Raw genomic sequence first — 21,647 nt, 5'->3', positions numbered from 1 at the left:
TATTCCTCAGTCAGGGGCCCAAGTGGAACAGTGTTAGCAGCCGTGTTGGCTATGATATCTGAAGAGGCCTGACTTTCCTACATGGAAGATGGTGTATATTGAGGGGCACTCTGGGAATCGGCGAGCAGTGTTACAGTGCCGGGAAGGGTCGTTGGTCCAGGAGAGAGGTTGTGGATCTTTGGGGGACCATACTGGTTGCCAAAGTGGAACCAGATCTAGCCATGACCAGTTGCAAGACTCCAGAGTTATTAAGGGAGTCACAGACAATGTGGAGTTGACTCTTCAGTGGGTTTTGGGATACCACAATGGAGACTTTATTTCAGAACTAGAGGAGGCTTCAGCACGTGGACCTTCTGAAATGATAAAACCGGACCAATTCTTCACACAGACAGGCAGGAGGACACAAGCTGAGGGTGACACAAGCTGACATGCTAAATATCGCTTGAAAGCTGATAAGGATCACAAGGTGTTGGCTTATTATTTGATTCAAAAGTGGGGGGTGAAGTTGCTGTCGCCCCTCTGTTATCTCTGCTTAGAGGGAGAAGATGCTGCTCAAAGCTGGAGAAGTGTTCTTTGGAACACTATTTTTAAATAACTTTCTCTGACTGAGAAGTTGTCAAATAACACAGACATAATCGGTTCTGCTACATTATATGCTTTTTAGAAACACCAAACATGGGGACACCATCATGACAAATGAATCTGAAATTGCTAAACGTGGTTCTTAACTGACTAAAGCTCCATAGCACATTTTTGGTTTTGGGGTTTGTTGTAAGTTAATATGCAAAACTATGTCGAGTGTGAAACTATTTGACAATGTCAGGTGGGCTCATTTTTATTTTATGGATCCAACCTGACTGGCAATAGATTCTTATGTGGGAAGTGAGGTGTGGATGCCGCTATGATAACTCGTTGATCATGGTCTGTGTTGTGCATGATGAGGTGACAATGCAGGGAATCCTAGCTATTGTGAATCACTCTTGGGAGGTGTGACAGTGTCTTGAGCATGAGAGAGAGAGAGAGAAAGAAAGAGAGAGAGAGAGGGAGAGAGAGAGAGACAGGGATATGGTAAGAATCTGTGCAATTGTGAATCTCACAATTTGTGAAAGAATTAACAGCTCAAGTATCTCTTTTCCAATTGCTGCCTGACAGCAGTTAATCTAAAGTTTTTCTACAGTACCTTTTTATTAACCATAACAATGTGTGAATAAAACTAAATGAAAGAGTGTTCATTACCCTTTTGTCTCTGCAGCACTGCCTCTTTCTATGTCTCACAGCTGACAAGGCACGTTGCACTGTTCAGGCATTTCTTCAGTTTAAAAGCAGCGAAAATACAGTCCACACAGAATTACGGAGTATCAGACATCCTCTTCCACCCAAGGTGACATGCCGCATGACGAAGGAATGTGTTCTGGTGTACTTTGACACAGTTAGTGCATCATCTGTCTGTCTCAACATTCTGTGCTGTGGCATCAAGGTGCCACTGAAACAAAACAAAACAAAACATAACGAACAACCCTCATGAAGAATCTAAAAAAGAAAGACAAACATACTCTGGAAAAGAAGAGAGAGAGTAAAAAAAATGATGGCCCACAAAATGGCAAAATTGTTGAATGAAGAACGAAAAAAAAATCTATATATAAGCACAAAACAACAGTGATGTGTGTTGGTTTGAGAGAAATGGTTTGTCTTTGAGAAAAATGATGTGTGTCTGAGTGTCTGAGTGCATGTGTGTGTGCGCTCACTCAGTCATCAGCAGTTTTGACACACAACAGGTTCTTCAGTTTGCTCAGTGATGCATGTAAGTGAACCATTTTATGAGTACACAAAAAAGCTCTTTGTATGATTATCAAAACCTGACCACTCATTTTTAGGGAATTTGTATGACTGAGATCCTTCATTTATTACAAAAGGTTGCATTTATTTACAAGTGAAACAATCAAAAGCATGATTGCAAGGGTGCCAAAAACACCTATAAAATTAATGTATAATTCATTTTTAATTAATGTAGAATATGTTTTTTACAGTGTAAAGTCTTCAGAATGTAATACACAGAAAATTAGCTTTGTTTTATGTTTTTACATGTTAATTCTGCCATAGGCATTTTATGGTTTTTGACTGGTACCTTTGCCCCCATGCTTTTTTACAAAATTATTAACAACTCTTTCTTTATACAGTATATGAAACTACTTTGATTTCCACGTAAAATACATTTACATACGTAAAATTAGAATGATTTCCTTCTCAAGGAAAGTGTAATGTTAAACCTGGGAATCAAACCCGAGGCTCTGGGTTGGAAGCCCAGTGCCTTAACTGTGCGGCACAAAGTGCCAGACCCAAATGCAGAAAACAGTTCCAAGTGGACGTGAAAACCAGTAAACAGAGATTTTTCTGGCAAACAAATCAAAAAGAACAGTAGGCAGAATCTTAATCCAGTAACAGGCAAAACAGAGGGTCGGCAACTGGGAACAATCCAAGAAAAGCAAAATAGATCAAAGAGCTTACTACAAAGCTTGATCAGGAATTGCACCTAGGGTAACAACTCAACACTGACCAAAGAACTAAACAGAGGGCGTAAATAGACAGACAAACAAGACACCGGTGAAAACAATCAACAATGAGAACAGGGTAACTAAACATGTGACATACAAAAACAAAGACTGAGGACACCACATGGCCAAAAAAAAAAAAAAAGAACTACACTCCGCAAAAACATGACAAAAAGAGAATATATTTTGTAATAACTAACTCAAACAAAAACCAGTAAATAGCAGGGACCATGCTATTGCACTTCAAATTGCACTTCAATACAGTACTTTTACAATCAAATACTCATCACTGAGAAAAAAAAATGATATTGTTGTAAAATGCAGTTTCTGTAAATTAATTAATTAATTAATTACAGTATGTGCTGCACCTGCTCCACTGATTTTGTGTGAACCATTTTTAGTTCAGATAATCGCTCATGCTTTTGTATAACGAGCATTATCCTCTGAAGGTGTAAACTTCTGTTCTGCTGACGTGAATTGGCAGATATATTGAGCAGGAGTCCAAATCTCAACCTGTACATGTGCCAGTAAGAACCTTTCTGCCTTGCCAAGATTATCTATCTATCTAGCTAGCGAGCTGTCTATCTATCTGCCTGTCTATATATTTATTTATAGACCTTAAGTCAAGGTGTAGACAATTTTCAGACATTTGGAAAGTATTTCAACCCCCAAGTAAATTTTCTACAATTATTTTTGTAAGACTTGTGTCAAAAAACTGAGCTGATATTTGATGTAGGTCTATGATTTATAATCCTGCCTCTTATTAAATTCCTCCAATAATAAACTATTAAACTACAATTAAGTGTCATTTTGTGGTCAGTGAATCATTTCATGGAACACTTGAAAAATCCCTACATGTTTGTATTTTTCATTTTTCACACTAATTCCAATAACTATTCCATCTTTTCTTTATCACATAATTATCTTATTGTCAAACCTCAGGAGGCCAGAGTATAGTTCCTCAGACTGGGCTGAACTTCCAAAAATAGCATCTTAATGCATTTTTTAAGTGTTTATACAAGATAGTTGTTTGAGATGTATAATCATGACACTCCTCTCCTAGATTGTTCAAGCCTGCTTTGCTGATGTTCATTAAGGGCCTGAATAACACTGCAGGATTCTGTTGATTTTAAGTGGTTTAAAGATGAAGAACAATGTAGATTTTGTATAAACCCCTTATTTACAATGTGAATTGACAAACAGAATTCTGAGAATAGAATAGAACAGAATAGAATAGAATAGAACAGAACAATATGCAATGAGTCATTTTGTATGTGAACTCATAAGGGATAATGTACAACAATGAATTATAGTTTTAACTTGTGGTACTATATCATTAAATAAGTGGCAGAGGCTGATTACTTTTGGTGTGGTTTATGTTTTGTAATGAAGAAGACTTTAGGTTCATATAGAGGACAACTTTTTCTGTCATGGCTGGCTCATGGAACTCCTCAACTGTTCTCTGTATTGTGTAGATAAGCATTTTGATATAGCTGTCGTAACTGCACAAAGTTGGGAGCTGTCACTGACAGTAACACCACAGTAATGTTTTAAAGCTGCCCCCCTGCTCCTAAATTCCTGATTTAGGCCTGTTCAGTAGAGTTTTCCATGTAGCAGGTCTTGACAACTGCATAAATTTGGCTGTGTTTGTTGTTTATTTTGTTTGTTTGTACTCTAACTCACGTAAAGCACAACCCATATAAACATATGAACATTTAACAGGACTTTTATTGGTCGTGCAATATGAAAACCTACACCTTTAAAGAGTACAAATAATCTGACAACGTGACGTATTTCCAAATGGAGTATAAAATGGTAGCGATTTCAAACATATTTATTTTTTCTCTAAAAACTGTGGGTCGAGAGCATAACGGTCAAGTTTACAGACACCGAGTAGGCTATAATAAGGCAAATGTACTCCGGATTCTTTTCTTTGTTTTTTTTTCCCCAATAATGACTCCCCAGTGTCTTATGATGAGATATGCAAGATTGACAAGATTCTTCTTTTGTAACGGAAGACAGCATAGGCGCTTTCGCAACTTTTCCATGAGTGGGTCGATTTACGATCAGGCACACTACAAACTGAACCAAGCTCCCTCTAACAAGTGCATGTGTTTGGTGACCTCTACTGACAGAGTTCTGCAATTTTTGCAAATACCTGTAATCGTCAGTCATTACTTTTCTGGTACCATTTTAACGTATAGGCCTATATGCTCAAACCTATATGCTTTTCCAGAGCGCCGTACATAACTTAAAGAAAAGAAGTGATTTCCTTGGCTGCAGCGGATGACTTGATCTGCATGGTACGTTTCAATTCTGGTTTTTAATGTTTTCAGATATGTCGGTTTTTTTGTTTTAATCTACGGAGTTGGAAGTTTGATGCAATACTTATACTTTCTGCTGTAGGCAATTTGTAAAATGTCATACAACGACCATTCCATTCCATGTTAGACTATTAAAAGTGAAAGTAACATTGAATCGTAAATGTGCTGTTCAGAATACAGACAACCCGACTTCCAAGTTTTTAAACACATTTTTTAAATATTTGTACTAGTTAATTAAATGTCGTGTTTCACTCTCACATAGCCTACGTTTCAGAATTAGGAAAAGTGCAGACGTCATGCTTTGTAAATTATTGTCGACACGGCACACAAGGTCACAACGTAGCTCCCCAGGGGTAGTTCCTATCAAATGAGACCCTAGAACTGTTCGGTCCGAAAGCGCCTTATGTTTTCACCAAGGATCAAGAAAGGCAAGTAATCTGGCCAGAGTTGTCAGAAATCCTTTACTTTAGAGAAAATACGGTGTTCTTTCAAATGGGTCTTTGCTCTGCTTTCCAATAGGCTAACAGAATGGATCTGAAGGAGTACTTCCAGGGAATAGGTTTCACTGGTCTGTTTGAAAGCTGACCTGGACACTCTCTGCACCATACATAAGCTTCATGTTATGTCAATCCCATCTGAGAACCTCAACATCGCTGAGGAGAAAAAATCACCATGGACTTATCATATTCAATACGTGGTTCAGTGGTTATCACTGTTGCCTCATAGTACTAAACCCTGGGTTCAAATCCTGGCCCTCCCAGGTCCTGGTTTGCGTGGGTTTCCTCCGAGTGCTCCTGTCAGCAACCCTAATCAGTGTGTAAAGAGTTGGCTGCCCACTGCTCATAGTGTGTGTAACTGTTCTGGTGTGTGCCCTCACTGCAGAGCTGTAGTACTCCAGACGTTGTTTTTTCTATTGCCTTTAGCTTGTCTTGGTCTCGTTGGAATTTGCAATCGGTCTTGGCCATTGATCTCGCGAAGTATTGCACTTGGTCTCGACCGAATCAAGCTGCCTTTTAAAAGTATGTTTTTGGGTTTTTTTTTCTCAGTTAGCCTAACCTAACAAAATCATTAAGTATGCGAGCTTGTTCAGAAAACTGGCATAGGTTTAATTAATTCAAAATCCATCTAGAACTGGTATTGACGATGCATCCATGCTCATCGTTTTCAAAGAGAATATAGGCCTACTGTGTCTCTAGCATCACACAAAAATTATAAACAGGTAAACAAGTGGCCTCGAAGAGGATTTTTTTCTGTCCCAGTCTTGACTCTGTCCAGTGGCATGGCCAGAAATTGATTTGCGGCAAAAGTGAGCGGGCACGACTTTCACTCACGGTCCATGACTAGCCTACGCATTCTTTAGAACTGCTGAACTGAATGACAGGTCAGACACCCCGTATCGCAACTTGTAGCGCACTCCGTAACCAAGCCAGTCCAATCTTCCGTTTTTTGTTCGCGTTGAAACGGAATATGTAGCGAGCCACAAAATACTGACGGATATTTTATTCATCTAGCACACTTTAACCAGAAGTAGCGCAAAACGCATGCCCTGTCACAACACACGCACAATATAATGCTGTCACAACACTAGTTGGGTTTCAGTCCAACTATTTAACTCACATTAACGCTTAAACTTCGTATCACATCTTTATGTCGCATACGAAATTTATTCGCTGGAGACCCGTGATTAGCATAGGGTAAATGGCACTGGTTGATGGAAACAGGTTTAGTCGCATCAACAAGGGGTTTGTTGCGATTTTATCACGTATTTCCATTAAAGTCGCCCTAGACCAATGTTAAACCCACAGCTGTTCACAACTCCTCCAGCTATGAGGAGAGTGTACATTTTTAATCCGCATAACACAGCTGATGGAAACGCGCACAGACATTTCCTTAGCTGAATTTTCATGAATGCGCTTAAACTATGCGAATGTGTTGGGTAGAAAACCAGCTGCAAGCTCCTGTTGAAGGTTTACATCGCTGGAACTATACAGTCAAAACCAAAGTTAAATGGCTAATAGAGATGACAGTCAAACCCATCAAGCATTATACAAATTAAAGAATAGAACACGTTTTTTATTTCAGGAGCGTTTGTGATTATGTTTTAGTTATATTATCAACCAGTTTAACAAACAATAACACATTATTTTTTAGTATTAAATTAAATAATTCCATCCTAACTTGGTGGGCCTATACATCTTTGGGCGGGTCTAGGCCTGTCAGGCCCGTCCATCGGCTATGCACTTGACTCAGTCTCTCTCATTTGGACTTGGTCTTGACTTGGACTCGCACCTCTTTGGACTCAGTCTTGACTTGGTCTCGACTAGTCCTGGTCTGAGACTTGTCTTGGACTCGACAAAAATGGTCTTGACTACGGCTTTGGCTCACTAAAGTTGGGTTAAATGCAGAGGCTGCATTCACGGCTCACTGCTCAGCGTATGTCTGACAAATAAAGGGCTACTTCTTCTTCAGTAAGACTGTGAGGAGTGGCCGTGGCAGCTGGTGTTGTGAGAATAATTATCTGTTTGCATGGGTACTTCAGGAGATGGGCTACAAGTACACAACGCTGGGCTCTAGAATCTTTAACACCATCAAGAATGAGTTCAACCCCGTGGACTCCCACCTCATCAGCAAAGTTGACATAGATGGCAAGGCTTACATTGCAGATGTGAGTTTTGGGGTGTCGTGTCAAACAAGGCACCCTCTTGAGCTTGTCTCTGGCAAAGACCAGCCCCAAACAGCTGGCAGCTACATATAACTCCTGGATGATGGGGAGAAGTGGGTTCTGGAGAAAACTGGCAGAAAGCCACTGGTTCAGAACGAGGCCTTTGCCAACTCCAGTCTCATCGACAAGCGCCTGACAAAGACGATTTACTGCTTCTCTTTAATACCCCGTGGAGCAGATCACTTTCTAGAAACCACTCATTACCTCCAGACCAGTCCAGACTCACTTTTCACCAATAAGTCTATCTGCTCCCTGCAGACAAAAGCTGGGTTCAGAGCTCTCATTGGCTGGACTTACAGTGAGATAGAAAACGTGCTGAGACACAAGTTTAATGTGGTGTTGAAAAACAAACTTGTCCCTGTTAACAATGAAGCCAGTTACTCTGTCTGATTGTTCTACAGCAAATACTACACATATATTAAAATAAAAATAATATCAATGTATCACATATCTTACTCCGGACAGTTCATGGGCCTCTAATTTAAATTTGAGGGATTAGCAAAGATACCAGAAAAAACATATTGAACTGACAAAGTCAAAGTCGTGGTTAAAATGTCTACTTTAACATCTGTAACAACAGTAACTTTAAATAAGGGGATTTCACACAACTTTCTACAGCCTATTTAATAAATATCACTGCATCGCTGGTCTTAAAGGTTTGAGTAGAAAATTGTAAAAACAGTGACTTCTTGACAAAGAATGACGGTTATTTTCCCTCCTATGTGAAGAAAGACTGATGCATGCTCATAACCCCAGCAACCACGTTATTATCACCAACAGGCTGCGATGTTCCCACAAAGGTGATCATTTCATTACTTGACAACTACTTAACTGGAACCTTAAAGGCGCCTTTATCATTTTGCAGAAGCAAGACTAATCCGGTACTGTAATAGAATTTACATCACATGTATTCATTTATCATTCGCACCCATTCGTAAGAACAGCAACAACAGTGTCGTTTATACATACACTCGAATCTTTACACATTCATAATCGTTTTTTTTTTTCTTTTTAAATGAGTTTAATCACCTCATATGTAATTCTCTGGACAATTTGCAGGGTCTCTTATTCAAATCTAGTGCATTCTTGGACACTTTCGCATTTGACAGTCACATGGCAAGATTTTAAATTTGCATGTGACGTAAAAGTAACAGGAAATATAACCTTTTCACATGACAAAATGAAGAACGAACACCCGAGACAAATTATCAAATAAATTAACGTATTGCGTCTACACTCTTGGAACAAATATGTTAAACCTCGTTTCATTAATTTAAGATGACCACCAATCCAAACAACTGCTAAAGCGCTACTCCGCGTACATATGTATCCAAAGAACGTGCTTTTTTCAACCAATGAAAATTGAGCTTCCGGTTTTGACCAATCCACGTTGGGATTGTGTTTGCATCGCGAGGCTTGCCTGAATTGTAAGACCGCTGGCCGGAGAGTCGAAGCAATGAATTCTCTGGAACAAGCCGAAGGTACTTTACGTGACATTTAGCAGATGAATTGTAGTTTACTATCAAGTTGATAACAGGATAGCTTTTCAGTTTTAATTAGCTATCTGCTCATCCCTATCGTCAGACTGAAACTGTTGAAGGTGATGCAACAAGGACTGCCCAGCTAGTGCTAGTTAGCGTGCTAGTAGTTCGCTAGAAAGTCAGCTTCTGGCATATTTGTTTTGAAGGGTACGCAATTTACAATAACCTTCATATGAAAGCTGACAAATATTGGTTAAAGAATGTCTCGGAAAATTACATTGTTATTACTGCTGTGCATTGGTGTATTCGTCTGTATGACATTGGTATGGCCCAAGGATCTTGCCAGAAGTGTCTCGCAAAAGTTGACCGTCGTCAAAGCTTCGGCTCGTAGTTTCTTAGGACACAAGTATGTGTTAGCTTGTCGCCTAACAGAAGCGTTTCACCGATAATCAGTCATCAAAGTGCTCTGAACCGTCCATTTATCAGTGTCTTCAGTCTATTCCCATCGTCATTCAAGCACTGTTCACTAGTTGGACAGCAGTGTGTGACTGTAGAAACGCAGTGTTTTTTTTCTGGACTTCAGCTTTCCCATTTGACCGACTTTAAATCATAGTTATTTTTTAGTTCTCCATACGTCTTGCACTAAGATCAAGATGAACTTTCATTTAGGTGTTGACATTACATTAAAGAGCATTTGGGAACATAGCTCCAGATTACATATATTGCAGTGGCTTTCTCTCTGTAAACATGCCTCCACAAAAGAGTAACACGATGGAATTATACAGGTATAAATGCTGTGAAACATTAAGTTGTGCTAAATTGTTGTCAATATCACCTCTTTTTCATGTGTAGATTTAAAGGCCTTTGAAAGAAGACTGACAGAGTATGTGTCCTGTTTGCAGCCTGCAACAGGCCGGTGGCGCAGTAAGTGTCTCTAGCCAGCAAACTAATGAAATAATCTTGAAATGTGTACAGCTGATTACTTGACAAGAATAATAAGAGTCCCTGATGTCCCCCTGATGTCCCATTTAAACTTTTCCCCCCCCCCCCCAGTGATACTGATTGTGGTGTCAGTGTGTACAGCGACTGGGGCTTGGAATTGGTTAATAGACCCAGACACACAGAAGGTGAGGGAGTGACACGGGTTTACATATTGTGTCTGTAACACAATCTGTATTTTTTTTTTTTACATTGCAAATCTCTGACATCATATGCATTATATAAATCAGTTTCTCTCTGGTGAATCTTGCAGGTGTCCTTCTTCTCGTCTTTATGGAATCATCCTTTCTTCACTATTAGCTGTATCACTCTCATCGGTCTGTTCTTCGCAGGAATACACAAACGAGTCGTTGCTCCATCAATGTATCCTTTGGAACATATGTGATGCATGATGTGGTTTACCGAAGCATAATATTTGTAAACATAGATTTTTTGTTATGAAGCTTGTTACTTCCTTAACTGACACTTTAACAGTATTGCAGCCCGCTGTCGGACAGTGCTAGCAGAATACAACATGTCCTGTGATGATGTAAGTTATTGTAAATGACATCCCTTTTTTGACATGGTAATTTCCATGACACTTCATTCCTATACATATATATATATATATATATATATATATATATATATATGATGGAAGAATAGTGTTGAGGATTGTGAACTGTCCATTCTTGAGTACAGTGTTCAGGCAAGGCAGATGGAAAAACTTGATGAAGATATCGGAAATCAATTTTTTAACTTTATTTGTCAATGTTTTCTTTTAGACTGGGAAACTTATTCTGAAACCACGGCCGCATATCCAATAGCACCATACAGGAGACGAAGACTTAAACATTGTCCCAGTCTCCACATGGATTGCCACTCAGTACGCTATGAACCATCATTTCTGAAGGTTCATCAGAAAAGGAACTCAAACCCATATAGCAGTGACTCTCAACTCTGGTCCTGAGGGCCCACTGTCCTGCACGTCTTTGTTTTAACTCTTCATTATCGCAGCTGATTGAACTAATCAAGAGCTTGATGATTAATCGATCAGTGGAATCAGGTGTGTCAGTCCAGAGTTAAAACAAAGACATGCAGGACAGTGGGCCCTTAGGACTGGAGTCGAGAACCACTGCCATATTAGGACTGGTGATGCGCGAGTGGGATTTATGAACGGACATTAAAGGGTTAACAGAATCCTTCTTATGAAAAAGAAAACAAATCAACGTCTTACCGTTTTAGAAGCTTTCTCTGTGCACAAACACTGCTGCTGAGGAGTTTTTGAGAACTTTTACTTTCTCATCATGAGTTCTGTGGTCTGGCTTTGTCTGACGTCATGTTCTTATTTTAGATAAATATGCTTTTTTTCGATGTTTCTATTTTAAACTAATTGTAAAACATGTTTAATAAATATTGGAAGTATGGAGTGTTTTTCTTGGAGTCACTTTTTACATATGTACAAAATGTCTGATTATCTTTTCTAATTACATTGTTTGCTGCTGTTTTGTTGGCGTTGTGTAGTTTGTAAAATGTTATTTGAAAGCAAAGATTAAAACAGGTCATTTATCGTATAAGGGAACTGTCAGTCATTGTGTTGCAGAGTTTACATCCCTGTTGCCAAACTGAGATATTGTTATCAGTTGCAATCTGTTGTGATACTGGTGAAAGATCATTTGAATTACTTCATTCAAATAAACCATTCTGTTCTGAGGCTCTCTGTAACTCACGGAAAATCCTTCTGAAATGAGGAGATTATAAAGGGTCAGTGTAGGGGCATCCTGCATAATCTGCATACGGTAACATTCATTTAAGGAGCTGCCTCAACATAATTAAACTCCAGACCACAAATTCCCGTCGTTTACTCTGTTAACATTGCATATTATCGTGGGTGTAAGTTACCAGTTTCTTGTACCCTAGGTTATTCCCAAAATTTCGAGGATGCCAAGCATTAGCTATTCTCCCCATGCGTTGTCACGAATTATAGATTACTGAGTTTGCTTGTTAGAAGATAGGTAAATCAAGCCGTTCTGCTTTACGATTTGCCGGCGTGCTTTACGGCAATTGGGAACTTCCACATGGCGATAGTAGTAATCAACTTGGTGTAGCCTAGCAGAAAGATCAAAGTATTATCTTATGAATTACAGTTCTCAGGGCTCACTGAATTTCGTATTTTATTCGCACTTTAAAGCTAACGCACAATGGGAAAGACTAAAAACAACAAATTCAAACGACCGCAGTTCTCACGTGATGGAATGCCAGTTGCCGCTGTTAAAGAGATTGAAGTCGAGGAAGAAGTTGATTCACCGGCGGCTGAGCTACTTGAAAAAGTAAGATTAATAGCAGATGTCAGACAGTGTCAGTAGTTGTATCGCCGTTTATAACATGTCTACACCGTAGAGCACGAAACTGTGAAATCAGCATCATGTCGCCATTGATGTTCTTGTTAGCTATTGCTAATCAGTCTTCTGCACAGTATAAATGAGCATGATGTTTCCTTTTGCTACCCATTAAATGCCCCTATCTGCTTGGGGTTTTTTTGGGGGGGAAGTTAGCCACTGTTTTCGGAAAGGTTGTTCTTATTTTGGTTGTAGATTGGAAATATCACCGATATTTGTCTTATCAGCAAATGGTGCTGCGTCGAACAGATGTCGCTTAAATTGTAACGTCTTCATGGCTTCTCCAAAGCACACGTTATTGGTGGCGTACAACACTGAAACGTCCGATGACTGGTACTGCTTGTGTTTGTCTGTGTAGTTGCAGTCCCCATGTGCAGACGTACGTGAGTATGCATGCGCCAGTATCTCACGTGTGGTACAGCAGAGCCAGATTATCCCTACCTTTCTACAGAGGAACGCTGTACGCCGGATAGGTCCTCTTCTATTGGACCCCTGCCTGGCTGTGAGAGAGACTGCAACGGGAGCACTCAGGTGTGTCACTCATTGCACATTTGTTTGGGACTGAACCTCCTAGAACTGGTCAACCCAATAGAATTTCTTTTTTCTTGACAACAAACATCTCCTATACACGACAAACATCTCCTATATCAAACACAGTTCTCGGTCAAGCTCGCATATAGCATACAGTCTCGAAATCTTTCCAAAGGATTCATTTGAATGACAGTACTCATGTGTTTGTGTGTGTGTTTTCTGCAGGAACCTGAGTGCTTGTGGAGGACCTGAAGTATGTGAAGACATGGTGAAACAGGATGTTTTGACCCCACTAACCATGCTGCTCAAAGAGGTGAAAAGTCCTATTCTATCTGTATTAATGTTGAGTTTGAGAAATTTATGGGGTTGAGGATATTTGCCAAACATATTGGTGGGTTTTGCGTCGAATCATCGATAGATGACACAGGATTTTGAGTCTGATCAGGCTTTTGAATCCCCTTCATCAGAATAGGGGGTAACTACCTGTGGATGAGACGATGGGGAAGGGAGGGGTTTTCTGAAAGCAAGATGGAGAGGCTGAATGTAAACACGCTGAAATATCTTGGGTTCAGTGGGTAGCAGGAAAGTGAGGGAATCATCTTCCAGCTTCCACCCTCAAAGTATTTGTCCTGATTTTTTTCCCCCATCTAAAAATGGATCTTTATCAGATAGAATGCTAAAAATGTATGCTGAGTTTGACCCAGAGAAAGCATTAGAACCTTACAGAGATCCATTGTCCTGAATTTTTTTTTTTCCCTATCTAAAAATGGATCTTTATCAGATAGAATGCTGAAAATGTATGTTGAGTTTGACCCAAAGAAAGCATTAGAGCCTTACATAGATCCACACATTGCATGTTTAGCTTCATCCACAGCTGTTCCAACTCTGAGTTTTATTGCTAAAACCTATAGAATTAGTGTTGTTCACAAAGTGAGTTATACGTTCAGTGATTAATCAGTTCTTGACTGATTTTTAGAAATTTCTCAGATCAATTGTCGTATTTTTCATACAAGAAATAAGGGAAGCCCAGTTCCTCTTTGGCCATGTCAAGTCTGTCAGAGTAAGTTGTATGTGTGTACGTCCAGCAGTGTTGAGATTCCTTTAAATTTGCTCTCACTCTTCTGAACAGTGCTGTTGTGGCTTTGAGACCAGCAGTACACCACCTCTGAAAGAAAAGAAACACACAGTGGAAGATGTAGCCAATGAAGCTGTGAACCTGCTGTGGAATCTCTGGTAAGTACTACATAGGGAGCGAAGGTGTACACATGCGAACACACACGTTTTTATCTATTTGACCAAATTTTATTGGATTGTTCTTGGTTACTTGTCAGCAGGATTAACACAAATGTCTTTGAAGAACAAGTGCGTGAAAAACATCAAATATGTCTATAGTTTGTTTAGTGCCTTCAGAGATTCAACTACAGAATTCTTAACTGAGTAAATGCTTAGCTAACGGTAATCTTATACTATGTCTTTTTGCTGATTTGGTTGTATTTTCTTTTTATTTTTCAGTGAGAGCAGTAACTGTGCAGTGTCTGTATTTAATCGTGAAGGCCTGCTGGAAGTGCTGCTGCAGTGTCTGAGCAGACATCCTCACAATTTAGAGCTGGCCATTTCTGCCGGTCAGTTCCTCGCTCAAGATTCTCTCCCTTTTTTGATAAAGCATATCTAAAAAATGTCTTGTGTAATACGCACACACCTGTGTGTGCATGTGTATATATATGTGTGCGTGTGTGTTCATGTACACACACACACACACACACGTATATATATATATATTTTTAAAGTGTATTTCTGTTCTCTGTATTTGTTGGGGCTACACTGGCCCCTGCGTTTGCCTCTGTGTGTTTGTGGGTGTATGTGTAGCTCATTGCCTGCATGCAGTAACGGAGGAAAATGCAGATTTGGTGGATGGTGTGAGTGCTGCAGCACTGGAATCACTGGAGATGGTTCTGCTGTCTACACAGTCCAGTATGGAATACACACTTCTCAGAACGCTGGCAGCTGGTAAGGGCCCTGTTTTCTTTTTCTTTTTTTTTTTTTAATCGTTTTTTCAGTGTTGCATGTCCAATTTGCAGTATTGTTCTAAATACCTTATGTCGTATAAACCTGTGCTAACACATAAAACAGGTTTTATTCAGCCATGTACGGTACCTTTCTTTCGTCGGTCCCCAGAAATCCTCAGTGGCCAACAGACTGATGGCGTTGGCTGTTTACTTGTATTCCTGCTCTTGTGGGGTTTTTTTTTCACTCAGGCACTTACTGTGTTGTGCGTTTTTTTACCAGGGTGTGTGTGGAATCTGAAGGGCAGTCTGCCCTCAGCGCGACAGACTCAGACACTGAGTGCGCTTGTGGACACGCTGTCTCGATGCTTGGAGCTGGATGCTGGCTCGCTCATCCTGGAGCTGTGGCAGGCAGAGCAGGCCCATCAGGTCAGCGGCGATGCCTCCGGGGCATGGGACATGGATGAGCAGCCTACACACGACACCATGGCCGAAGAGATGGGAGAGGGAGAGGACGAAGGAGAAGTAGAGATCAACGGAGGGAGAAAGACTAATGGAAAAACAGCTAAAAGAAACAACGACATATCTGACTTTCTACCTGTGAGTACATTTTTTTTTTTCTGCTCTCAATCCTCAAAATAATCATTATGTATTAAGATCACACTATGAAGTTATGTATGTGTGACGATTTGGAAATAGGTCCCCGTGATGGGAACGGATATAGCTTGCATTACTGATTTGAAGTAGCCAACTGAATGTACTTGGAAATATTTGGTCTCCAGAATTAATCCATGCTGATCATCACAATAGTAACAAACCAGTATGTGTCGGTCCAAGGGGTGTCTACCCACTTTTGCTCAGTTTGATTGATCCCATAAAGAGTTCAGTCTGCCTAACAAGGGGGTCGGTGAGAAGGCTCTGCTTTGCCCACCCCTCGCCCCTGGAGTCCAGCAGTCCGCGTTTGCGTAGGTCACCACTAAAAAAATGAAATGACGTCCATCGCGGTGATATCATACATGTAAAAACGGAGTGAGGGAGGGTCGTCTTGCGTTTGATTTATTATGCTGCTGAGATTGGATGGGGTTTCTCAGCTGTGGTCAGGGTGTCACCCTAGGACAGTGTCTGGAGTCAGTGCTGTGGCCAGTCCGTCTGATCACTTTGACTCATCTGTCCCTTTTAGCTGGTGCAGAACAGGACAGTGCTAATCCTTTGTGACACCAGGGCAGATGCTCCAAAATAAGTCTGTAGGAATTGAAGGGAGGGGCAGAGACCCCCCCTGTCCATAACCCCATTGCTGTGTCTGCCGGCCTGATGACTTGAAGTGGTAACCATCAGTCTGAGCTTTGCTGTGAATCTTTGTAAACCCGTCTGGCGTTTCTGCCCTTAATGTTCAGTGTTACGTTGGACATTTATTTATTTATTTATTTTTTTGATGTTACACACCGACAGGTGTACTGAAAGAGTTATGGTTAATGCTCCAACAGCACAGGCCAGTGTTTTAGCTCATTTCAGACATGGTTTACTGCAACACTCAGCGTCTTCATGTGAAGAATATAAACAGAGATATGTGTTAATGATACTAATGGCGTCAGTTATGTTATGGAATGACCGAATAATAAAAAAATGTTAAAAAAATGAATTAATACCATCATCCAAGAACCAAGTTGGCAGTCAGTTAGTCTGGGGGAAATATTGGTTCTGTATATACAGGGTTGTTTAGGCTGTGTGGTGTTTTTTTTTTTTATTCAGAGGGGCAGACAGGAGCTGAGGGAGGCCACGGCTTTGCTCACAGCACAGCAGACGTCTCTAGAGATCATTGTCAACATGTGTTGCTCTGACGGTGAGTGCCCAAGGCTTGCATTGTGTCGAGGGGAGTTGGCTGTGTTTGTGAAGAATGTCCATTATGGAGAGCAACAGAGTGGAGTCCTCTTCTGTATACTACTGTAGTGTGTGTGTGTGTGTGTGTCCTGATTTTTTTTTCCTCTTTTTTTTGTCTGTGTGCGTGTGCACGCTCAGACCCCTCAGATGATGAATGGGAGGAGATGTCTAGCAGTGATGAGAGTGAGATGTGCCCTGACAGTCTTGCTGAGGGGAACTCTAGTCTACTTTCTCCTCTCTGCCTGTCTGCTGAGCTCCGCACAACCCTGCTCAACCACAGCATCCCACAGAAGGTACCCGTGTCCAGCCATCACTAGCACCGTGCTCATCTGATCTTTGCCCAGAGTGTCTCAGCTTGGTTCAGTGTCGATGACCATGCTATAAGAGCAGATTTCACGTTATGTTTGGGTAGATTTTTATTTACTTTAATGTTATGTCACCTGCTGATTTATTTTTTTTTTTCCTGTGTCTCATGTTGAAGGTCTTGAAGAAGGCTGAATTTCCCAACAGTGCTGCACTGGAAGTCTGTAGCAAGAACCATGGATGGAAAAGCCTTGTGAAAAAGTAATTCATTCAGCTAGATTTGCCCAGCGCATGTCTGTTTCAAATGTTTTGTTTCCACGAACAAGTGATTTGAAAAAATTATACATTGTTATATTAATGTAATATAATGCCAACATGAATTTGATACTACTTCCTCACTTACTACTTACCTCTCATTTTACTCTGAGACTCAGAAATCATCCAGTTAGGTACTCTGTTTATAACATACTCTCTTCGAAATTTCTCCAATCCCCAGAATGTATCGGGTGCAGTGTCGGGCCTTGACATGTCTCCATAACATCCTGTCGTCAATGGATACAGATTCTCTGGGCGGAGCCGCAGGGCTTCAGGCTGTCTCACAGCATCTGTCTGTACTGGTCTTCAGCACAGCTGGTAAGACCCCTTCCTCTTAGATTTACACACACACACACACACTCCTACACACCTGCTTGTGTGAGAGGGACTCTGATTGCTTTGTGTGTACGACTCGATGATGGGGGGCTTTAAACGAGGAGCTCTGAGGTAACACTAAAAAAAAAAAACCAAACAAAAAAAAACTCTGATTTGCATGTCAAGAGCAGAAGTGGCTGAGAAGTATTGGACATGCGCTTTTATAGGTGTCTGTTTATAGGTGTGTTAAATTAATCGATTTGCATTATTTAGCTTGAATATGAGAGCGTGTTGTTTGCTTTTTACAGAGGTTCTTAAGGATGAGGAGTTCTTAGAAGCAGTTACCAGTGCCCTGCGCTCTCTCCTACAGATTATGGCCACCAAAAATATCCCACAGGTGAATTTACCTCATGAGCAATGAGCTGCTTCATCTGGCATAAGGTCTAGACCAGTTTCATTTGCTTTAATTTATGTAAATGGGTTTAAGTTATTTCCGCTTATTTCTGAATTTTGCAAAACAGTTCTATGTTCAGTTCTTAATTATGTACCAATGTTCATTTTTTATTCTTGTACCAGTATACCTCTTATATATTCTCATAAAGTAGCTTTACAGCAGATCAATACATGAGAGTTACCACATGATGCCAGAACAGAGGAGGAATGGAAATTAGTTAATGTGAGGCAAAAGATATTATTATGACCTTGTGCTCTATGACTGTATTTCTCAGTGTATGGGTCCTCAGCAGCTGATGAGTGTGTGTGAGGCGGCCACACAGTGTCAGACTGTCAGCGTGAGAGTAAATGCTTTGGGAATACTAGGCATCACTGGCAGCACTCTGGCCAAGGAAAGGGGCTCAGCTGACACGTTGCAGGTAATTCAATTACCGACATCAAAGGAGTTAGGTTTTTTTACCAACGAGGCGACGTCTTGCATCAGACCCTCTCAAATTAAATTTTACGTCTAGAGTTTCGCCTTGCAAATCAGTTTAATTTCAAATGAGAAAGTTGCCTCACCGAAGAGGCCTGTCGAATAGCATTAGGCTGTAAAGCTGTTGAAGCTTTCCTAATTCTTGGAAATAACTCGTTATTGAATACGCAAAGAGATGTATCAGTATTAACATTTTCTTGGTACGTTAATGGTTCTATTGCATGGACAATGACTGGTGTTGTGAGCTTAGCGAGTAGAACTTGCTGTCTCTTCAAAATGTGACTGGACTACCCCCAGTCTGTTTCTTAGAACTTGGTAAAAGTGTGTCATTTTTAAAATTCTTAGATATTTTGGTAAAAGTGTGTCATTTTTACAATTCCTAGAATTTTGGTAAAAGTATGTCATTTTTAAAATTCTTAGTACTTGGTAGTCGTATGGCATTTTTAAAATTCTCTTCCAATCTCTGCAGGACACTTTCCCCTCACTAACCCTGCTGGGAACTCCTGTTGGGTGTATTTTATTTTTGTGCTGAATGTGTGATCTCCCATGGCAGATGTTGGGGAATGCTTTACTCAATGTAGCGTCTAAGGACCCTAACCTGGTGGTTTGTGGAGAGGCGCTGGATGCTCTGTTTGATGTGTTCGCGGACGGAGAGGAGGCTGAAAATGCCGCCAGAAACATTGGTCTGCTTGGTGCACTGAAGACTCTACAACCCGTGTTTAAGTCCAAGGTACCAACAAAATGATGAGCTCTTTTAAATCTGTACACAGCAAGTACTATTGCAGTAAGCCATCGGTGTGTGTTTCAGGGCGTGTTGAAAGATATAAAGAATATATCCCTATGACTGTATCATCTGGACCGTAACACAGTTTTTTTTTCCCAGGCTGGGAATTTTTCACACAAAAGCACACTCATATATGGGCGTCTGCGCACAGCACTGACATCAGTATAAACGCCAAAACAATCATCAGTTCTTATTATGAGATTATCCTCAATTGTGTGCTCTGTTCAAAGGCGTCCACGGTTTCATTACTCCACTCTACAGTAATTCTGTTATGCTTTTAGAAATGAATATGGCTCCCCTGTCGAGCGCCAGGCCTTTAGATGGCAGGCTTAGGCCCCAGTACAACCACTCTTTTACACAGTCAAATGATCTGAGTGTGAAACTGGAACCTGCATCACTGCCTTATGAAGGAATAGTTTCACCCCAGCCTGATATACTTATTATATTGCAGATTCCTACCTTAGCAAACATTATATTGAAGTTATTAGTCTATAGTAAGCAATAGATTAAGGACCTGTTACATTTAATTTAGAAAAGTATGCGCAAAAACCCTTGGTTTTTTTCTTTTTCTTTTTTTGTTCATTTCACTTTTATTTACAGTTGCATTTCTAACCTATTACTTATCATGTGTCGGCTTCCCTTTGGGAAAAATAAATAACAGGCCAGTTTACTAACTTGTAGTATGTAATATTTTTTTCTCTCTCATTTGTAGCTACGCAAAGAGGGCAGAGGGAAGTATAGCCCAGATCAGCTGTGTGTGCTGGACAACATCAGAATCAACCTGAAGAGGTTCATCGGCTACCTAGAGACTCTGGAGAGGAAATGACTGTGAAAGCCAGACTTCACCTCTGTGGAGCGAACAGAGTGGCTAATGATAAAAGACAAGAGGCTAACTGACCACACCAGCAACACTCGTGTACTGGACTGACTGTCATTTGGCTGATTTATTCTCTCTAAATTCTCTCTTCCATAAAAATGCCAATATGCCATATAGCTGTACCATTTTAGCCATATAGCTGTATTGGCTGTATTATGAAATTCATAGGAAAGAGAGTTTTGGCATGAATTCATACTGCAATGCATATTTGTAACGGACAAGGATTTCTATGCTTTAAAGAATTAAAGCACAAATATCTGTTGTGATTGACCTCTGTTGTTGACCAGTTGGATTTTTGCAACAAATCAGAAGTTTTTGTACTTTACAAAGCTGTGGGAATGATCTGGTCAAGTGTAACTGAAGCCTTCCTGTCTTGTTATGATTCCAAACACGAGTAACACGCATGACACACTGAATGACTCTCTCTAAATTCGAGTTGTTTAGGCTAATGTTGTCTTGGAAAATTACTATCCAAAGGTCATTCAAGTTTGTTCTGGCCCTCCTGTCTCTGTTGACCAACTCTTATATGAGGGGGGGAAAAAACCCCAAAAAACTTGTGATCAAGCTTAAGATATCTTCCCCTTGGCTCTAATGTTCTGGAAGACAAATTTTGGTCTCAGCATGTAAGACTGACTGAACATTATCTTTAGTAAAATGTTCAGGGAGTTCCTTTGATGTTTCATGTAATCAAATTGCTTTTTTATCATAACAGGAAGGCCTCTATTCAAATAATTATGTGTTAAGCATATTTTAGATTCAGACACAGTCCTAAGTAGTGGTTTTGGCAATTTTAGCTGCTGCATTTTTAAACAAAAAAAAATGAAGGCAACGCTGAAGGTTTAATTTCACTTACTTTTAAAATATTTATTTGAGTGTTGTTTTCATTTATTTTATCCTTGATGGTTTGATCATTTTTAAGAATTCACAAATCTCCCTCAGGATGTTGTGACTTGGTTATTTGAGCTGAATATGAGAAAAAGTAATAAAGATTGTTAAAAAAAAAATCACTGAAGACTTCGATGACAGCAATTAGTGTTGGACAAAGCACTTTAAAATAACTGCAGTCTTCTTAATATTTGGCCTCTTCCTTAATCATGTTATTCTATGTGCCCTAAAGAAAACTGAGGGACTGATGTAACAGGGGCCGAAATTATCCGTTGTTTTTTCCTTTTAGTCCTATTCATGGTGTAGAATTCCTATCCACTATAATCTTAGTTCTGTAAATGCACACTATCTAATCCAATTAGCGGGTTTCGGGGA

At 40.2% G+C, this 21,647-nt stretch overlaps 2 protein-coding genes and 1 pseudogene across 2 annotated transcripts; all 3 read left to right on the top strand.

Moving 5' to 3' along the window:
• The first annotated feature begins 5,401 nt into the window (after positions 1 to 5,401).
• Positions 5,402 to 7,985, top strand: LOC115805862 (arylamine N-acetyltransferase, pineal gland isozyme NAT-10-like; annotated as a pseudogene).
• A 1,036-nt stretch (positions 7,986 to 9,021) lies between these two features.
• cnep1r1 (CTD nuclear envelope phosphatase 1 regulatory subunit 1) lies at positions 9,022 to 11,672 on the top strand. The gene is made up of 6 exons (XM_030766108.1): positions 9,022 to 9,076; positions 9,929 to 10,000; positions 10,130 to 10,203; positions 10,329 to 10,438; positions 10,550 to 10,604; positions 10,840 to 11,672. The coding sequence occupies exons 1-6, from the start codon at positions 9,052 to 9,054 to the stop codon at positions 10,879 to 10,881; spliced, it is 378 nt and encodes a 125-aa protein (XP_030621968.1). The 5' UTR covers positions 9,022 to 9,051; the 3' UTR covers positions 10,882 to 11,672.
• Positions 11,673 to 12,153: 481 nt separating this feature from the next.
• On the top strand, positions 12,154 to 21,300 carry heatr3 (HEAT repeat containing 3). Its single transcript, XM_030765758.1, has 15 exons — positions 12,154 to 12,384; positions 12,812 to 12,984; positions 13,210 to 13,297; positions 14,114 to 14,217; positions 14,497 to 14,606; positions 14,851 to 14,991; positions 15,271 to 15,587; positions 16,737 to 16,827; positions 17,004 to 17,158; positions 17,347 to 17,429; positions 17,665 to 17,801; positions 18,107 to 18,195; positions 18,527 to 18,670; positions 19,280 to 19,456; positions 20,223 to 21,300. The coding sequence occupies exons 1-15, from the start codon at positions 12,256 to 12,258 to the stop codon at positions 20,334 to 20,336; spliced, it is 2,052 nt and encodes a 683-aa protein (XP_030621618.1). The 5' UTR covers positions 12,154 to 12,255; the 3' UTR covers positions 20,337 to 21,300.
• The last annotated feature ends 347 nt before the right edge of the window (positions 21,301 to 21,647 follow it).

Source organism: Chanos chanos, chromosome 2 (assembly GCF_902362185.1).
Source record: "Chanos chanos chromosome 2, fChaCha1.1, whole genome shotgun sequence".
Lineage (NCBI taxonomy): Eukaryota > Metazoa > Chordata > Actinopteri > Gonorynchiformes > Chanidae > Chanos > Chanos chanos.
The sequence above is the reverse complement of the archived record's forward strand: the minus strand, read 5'-3'. Positions and strand labels throughout refer to the sequence as shown.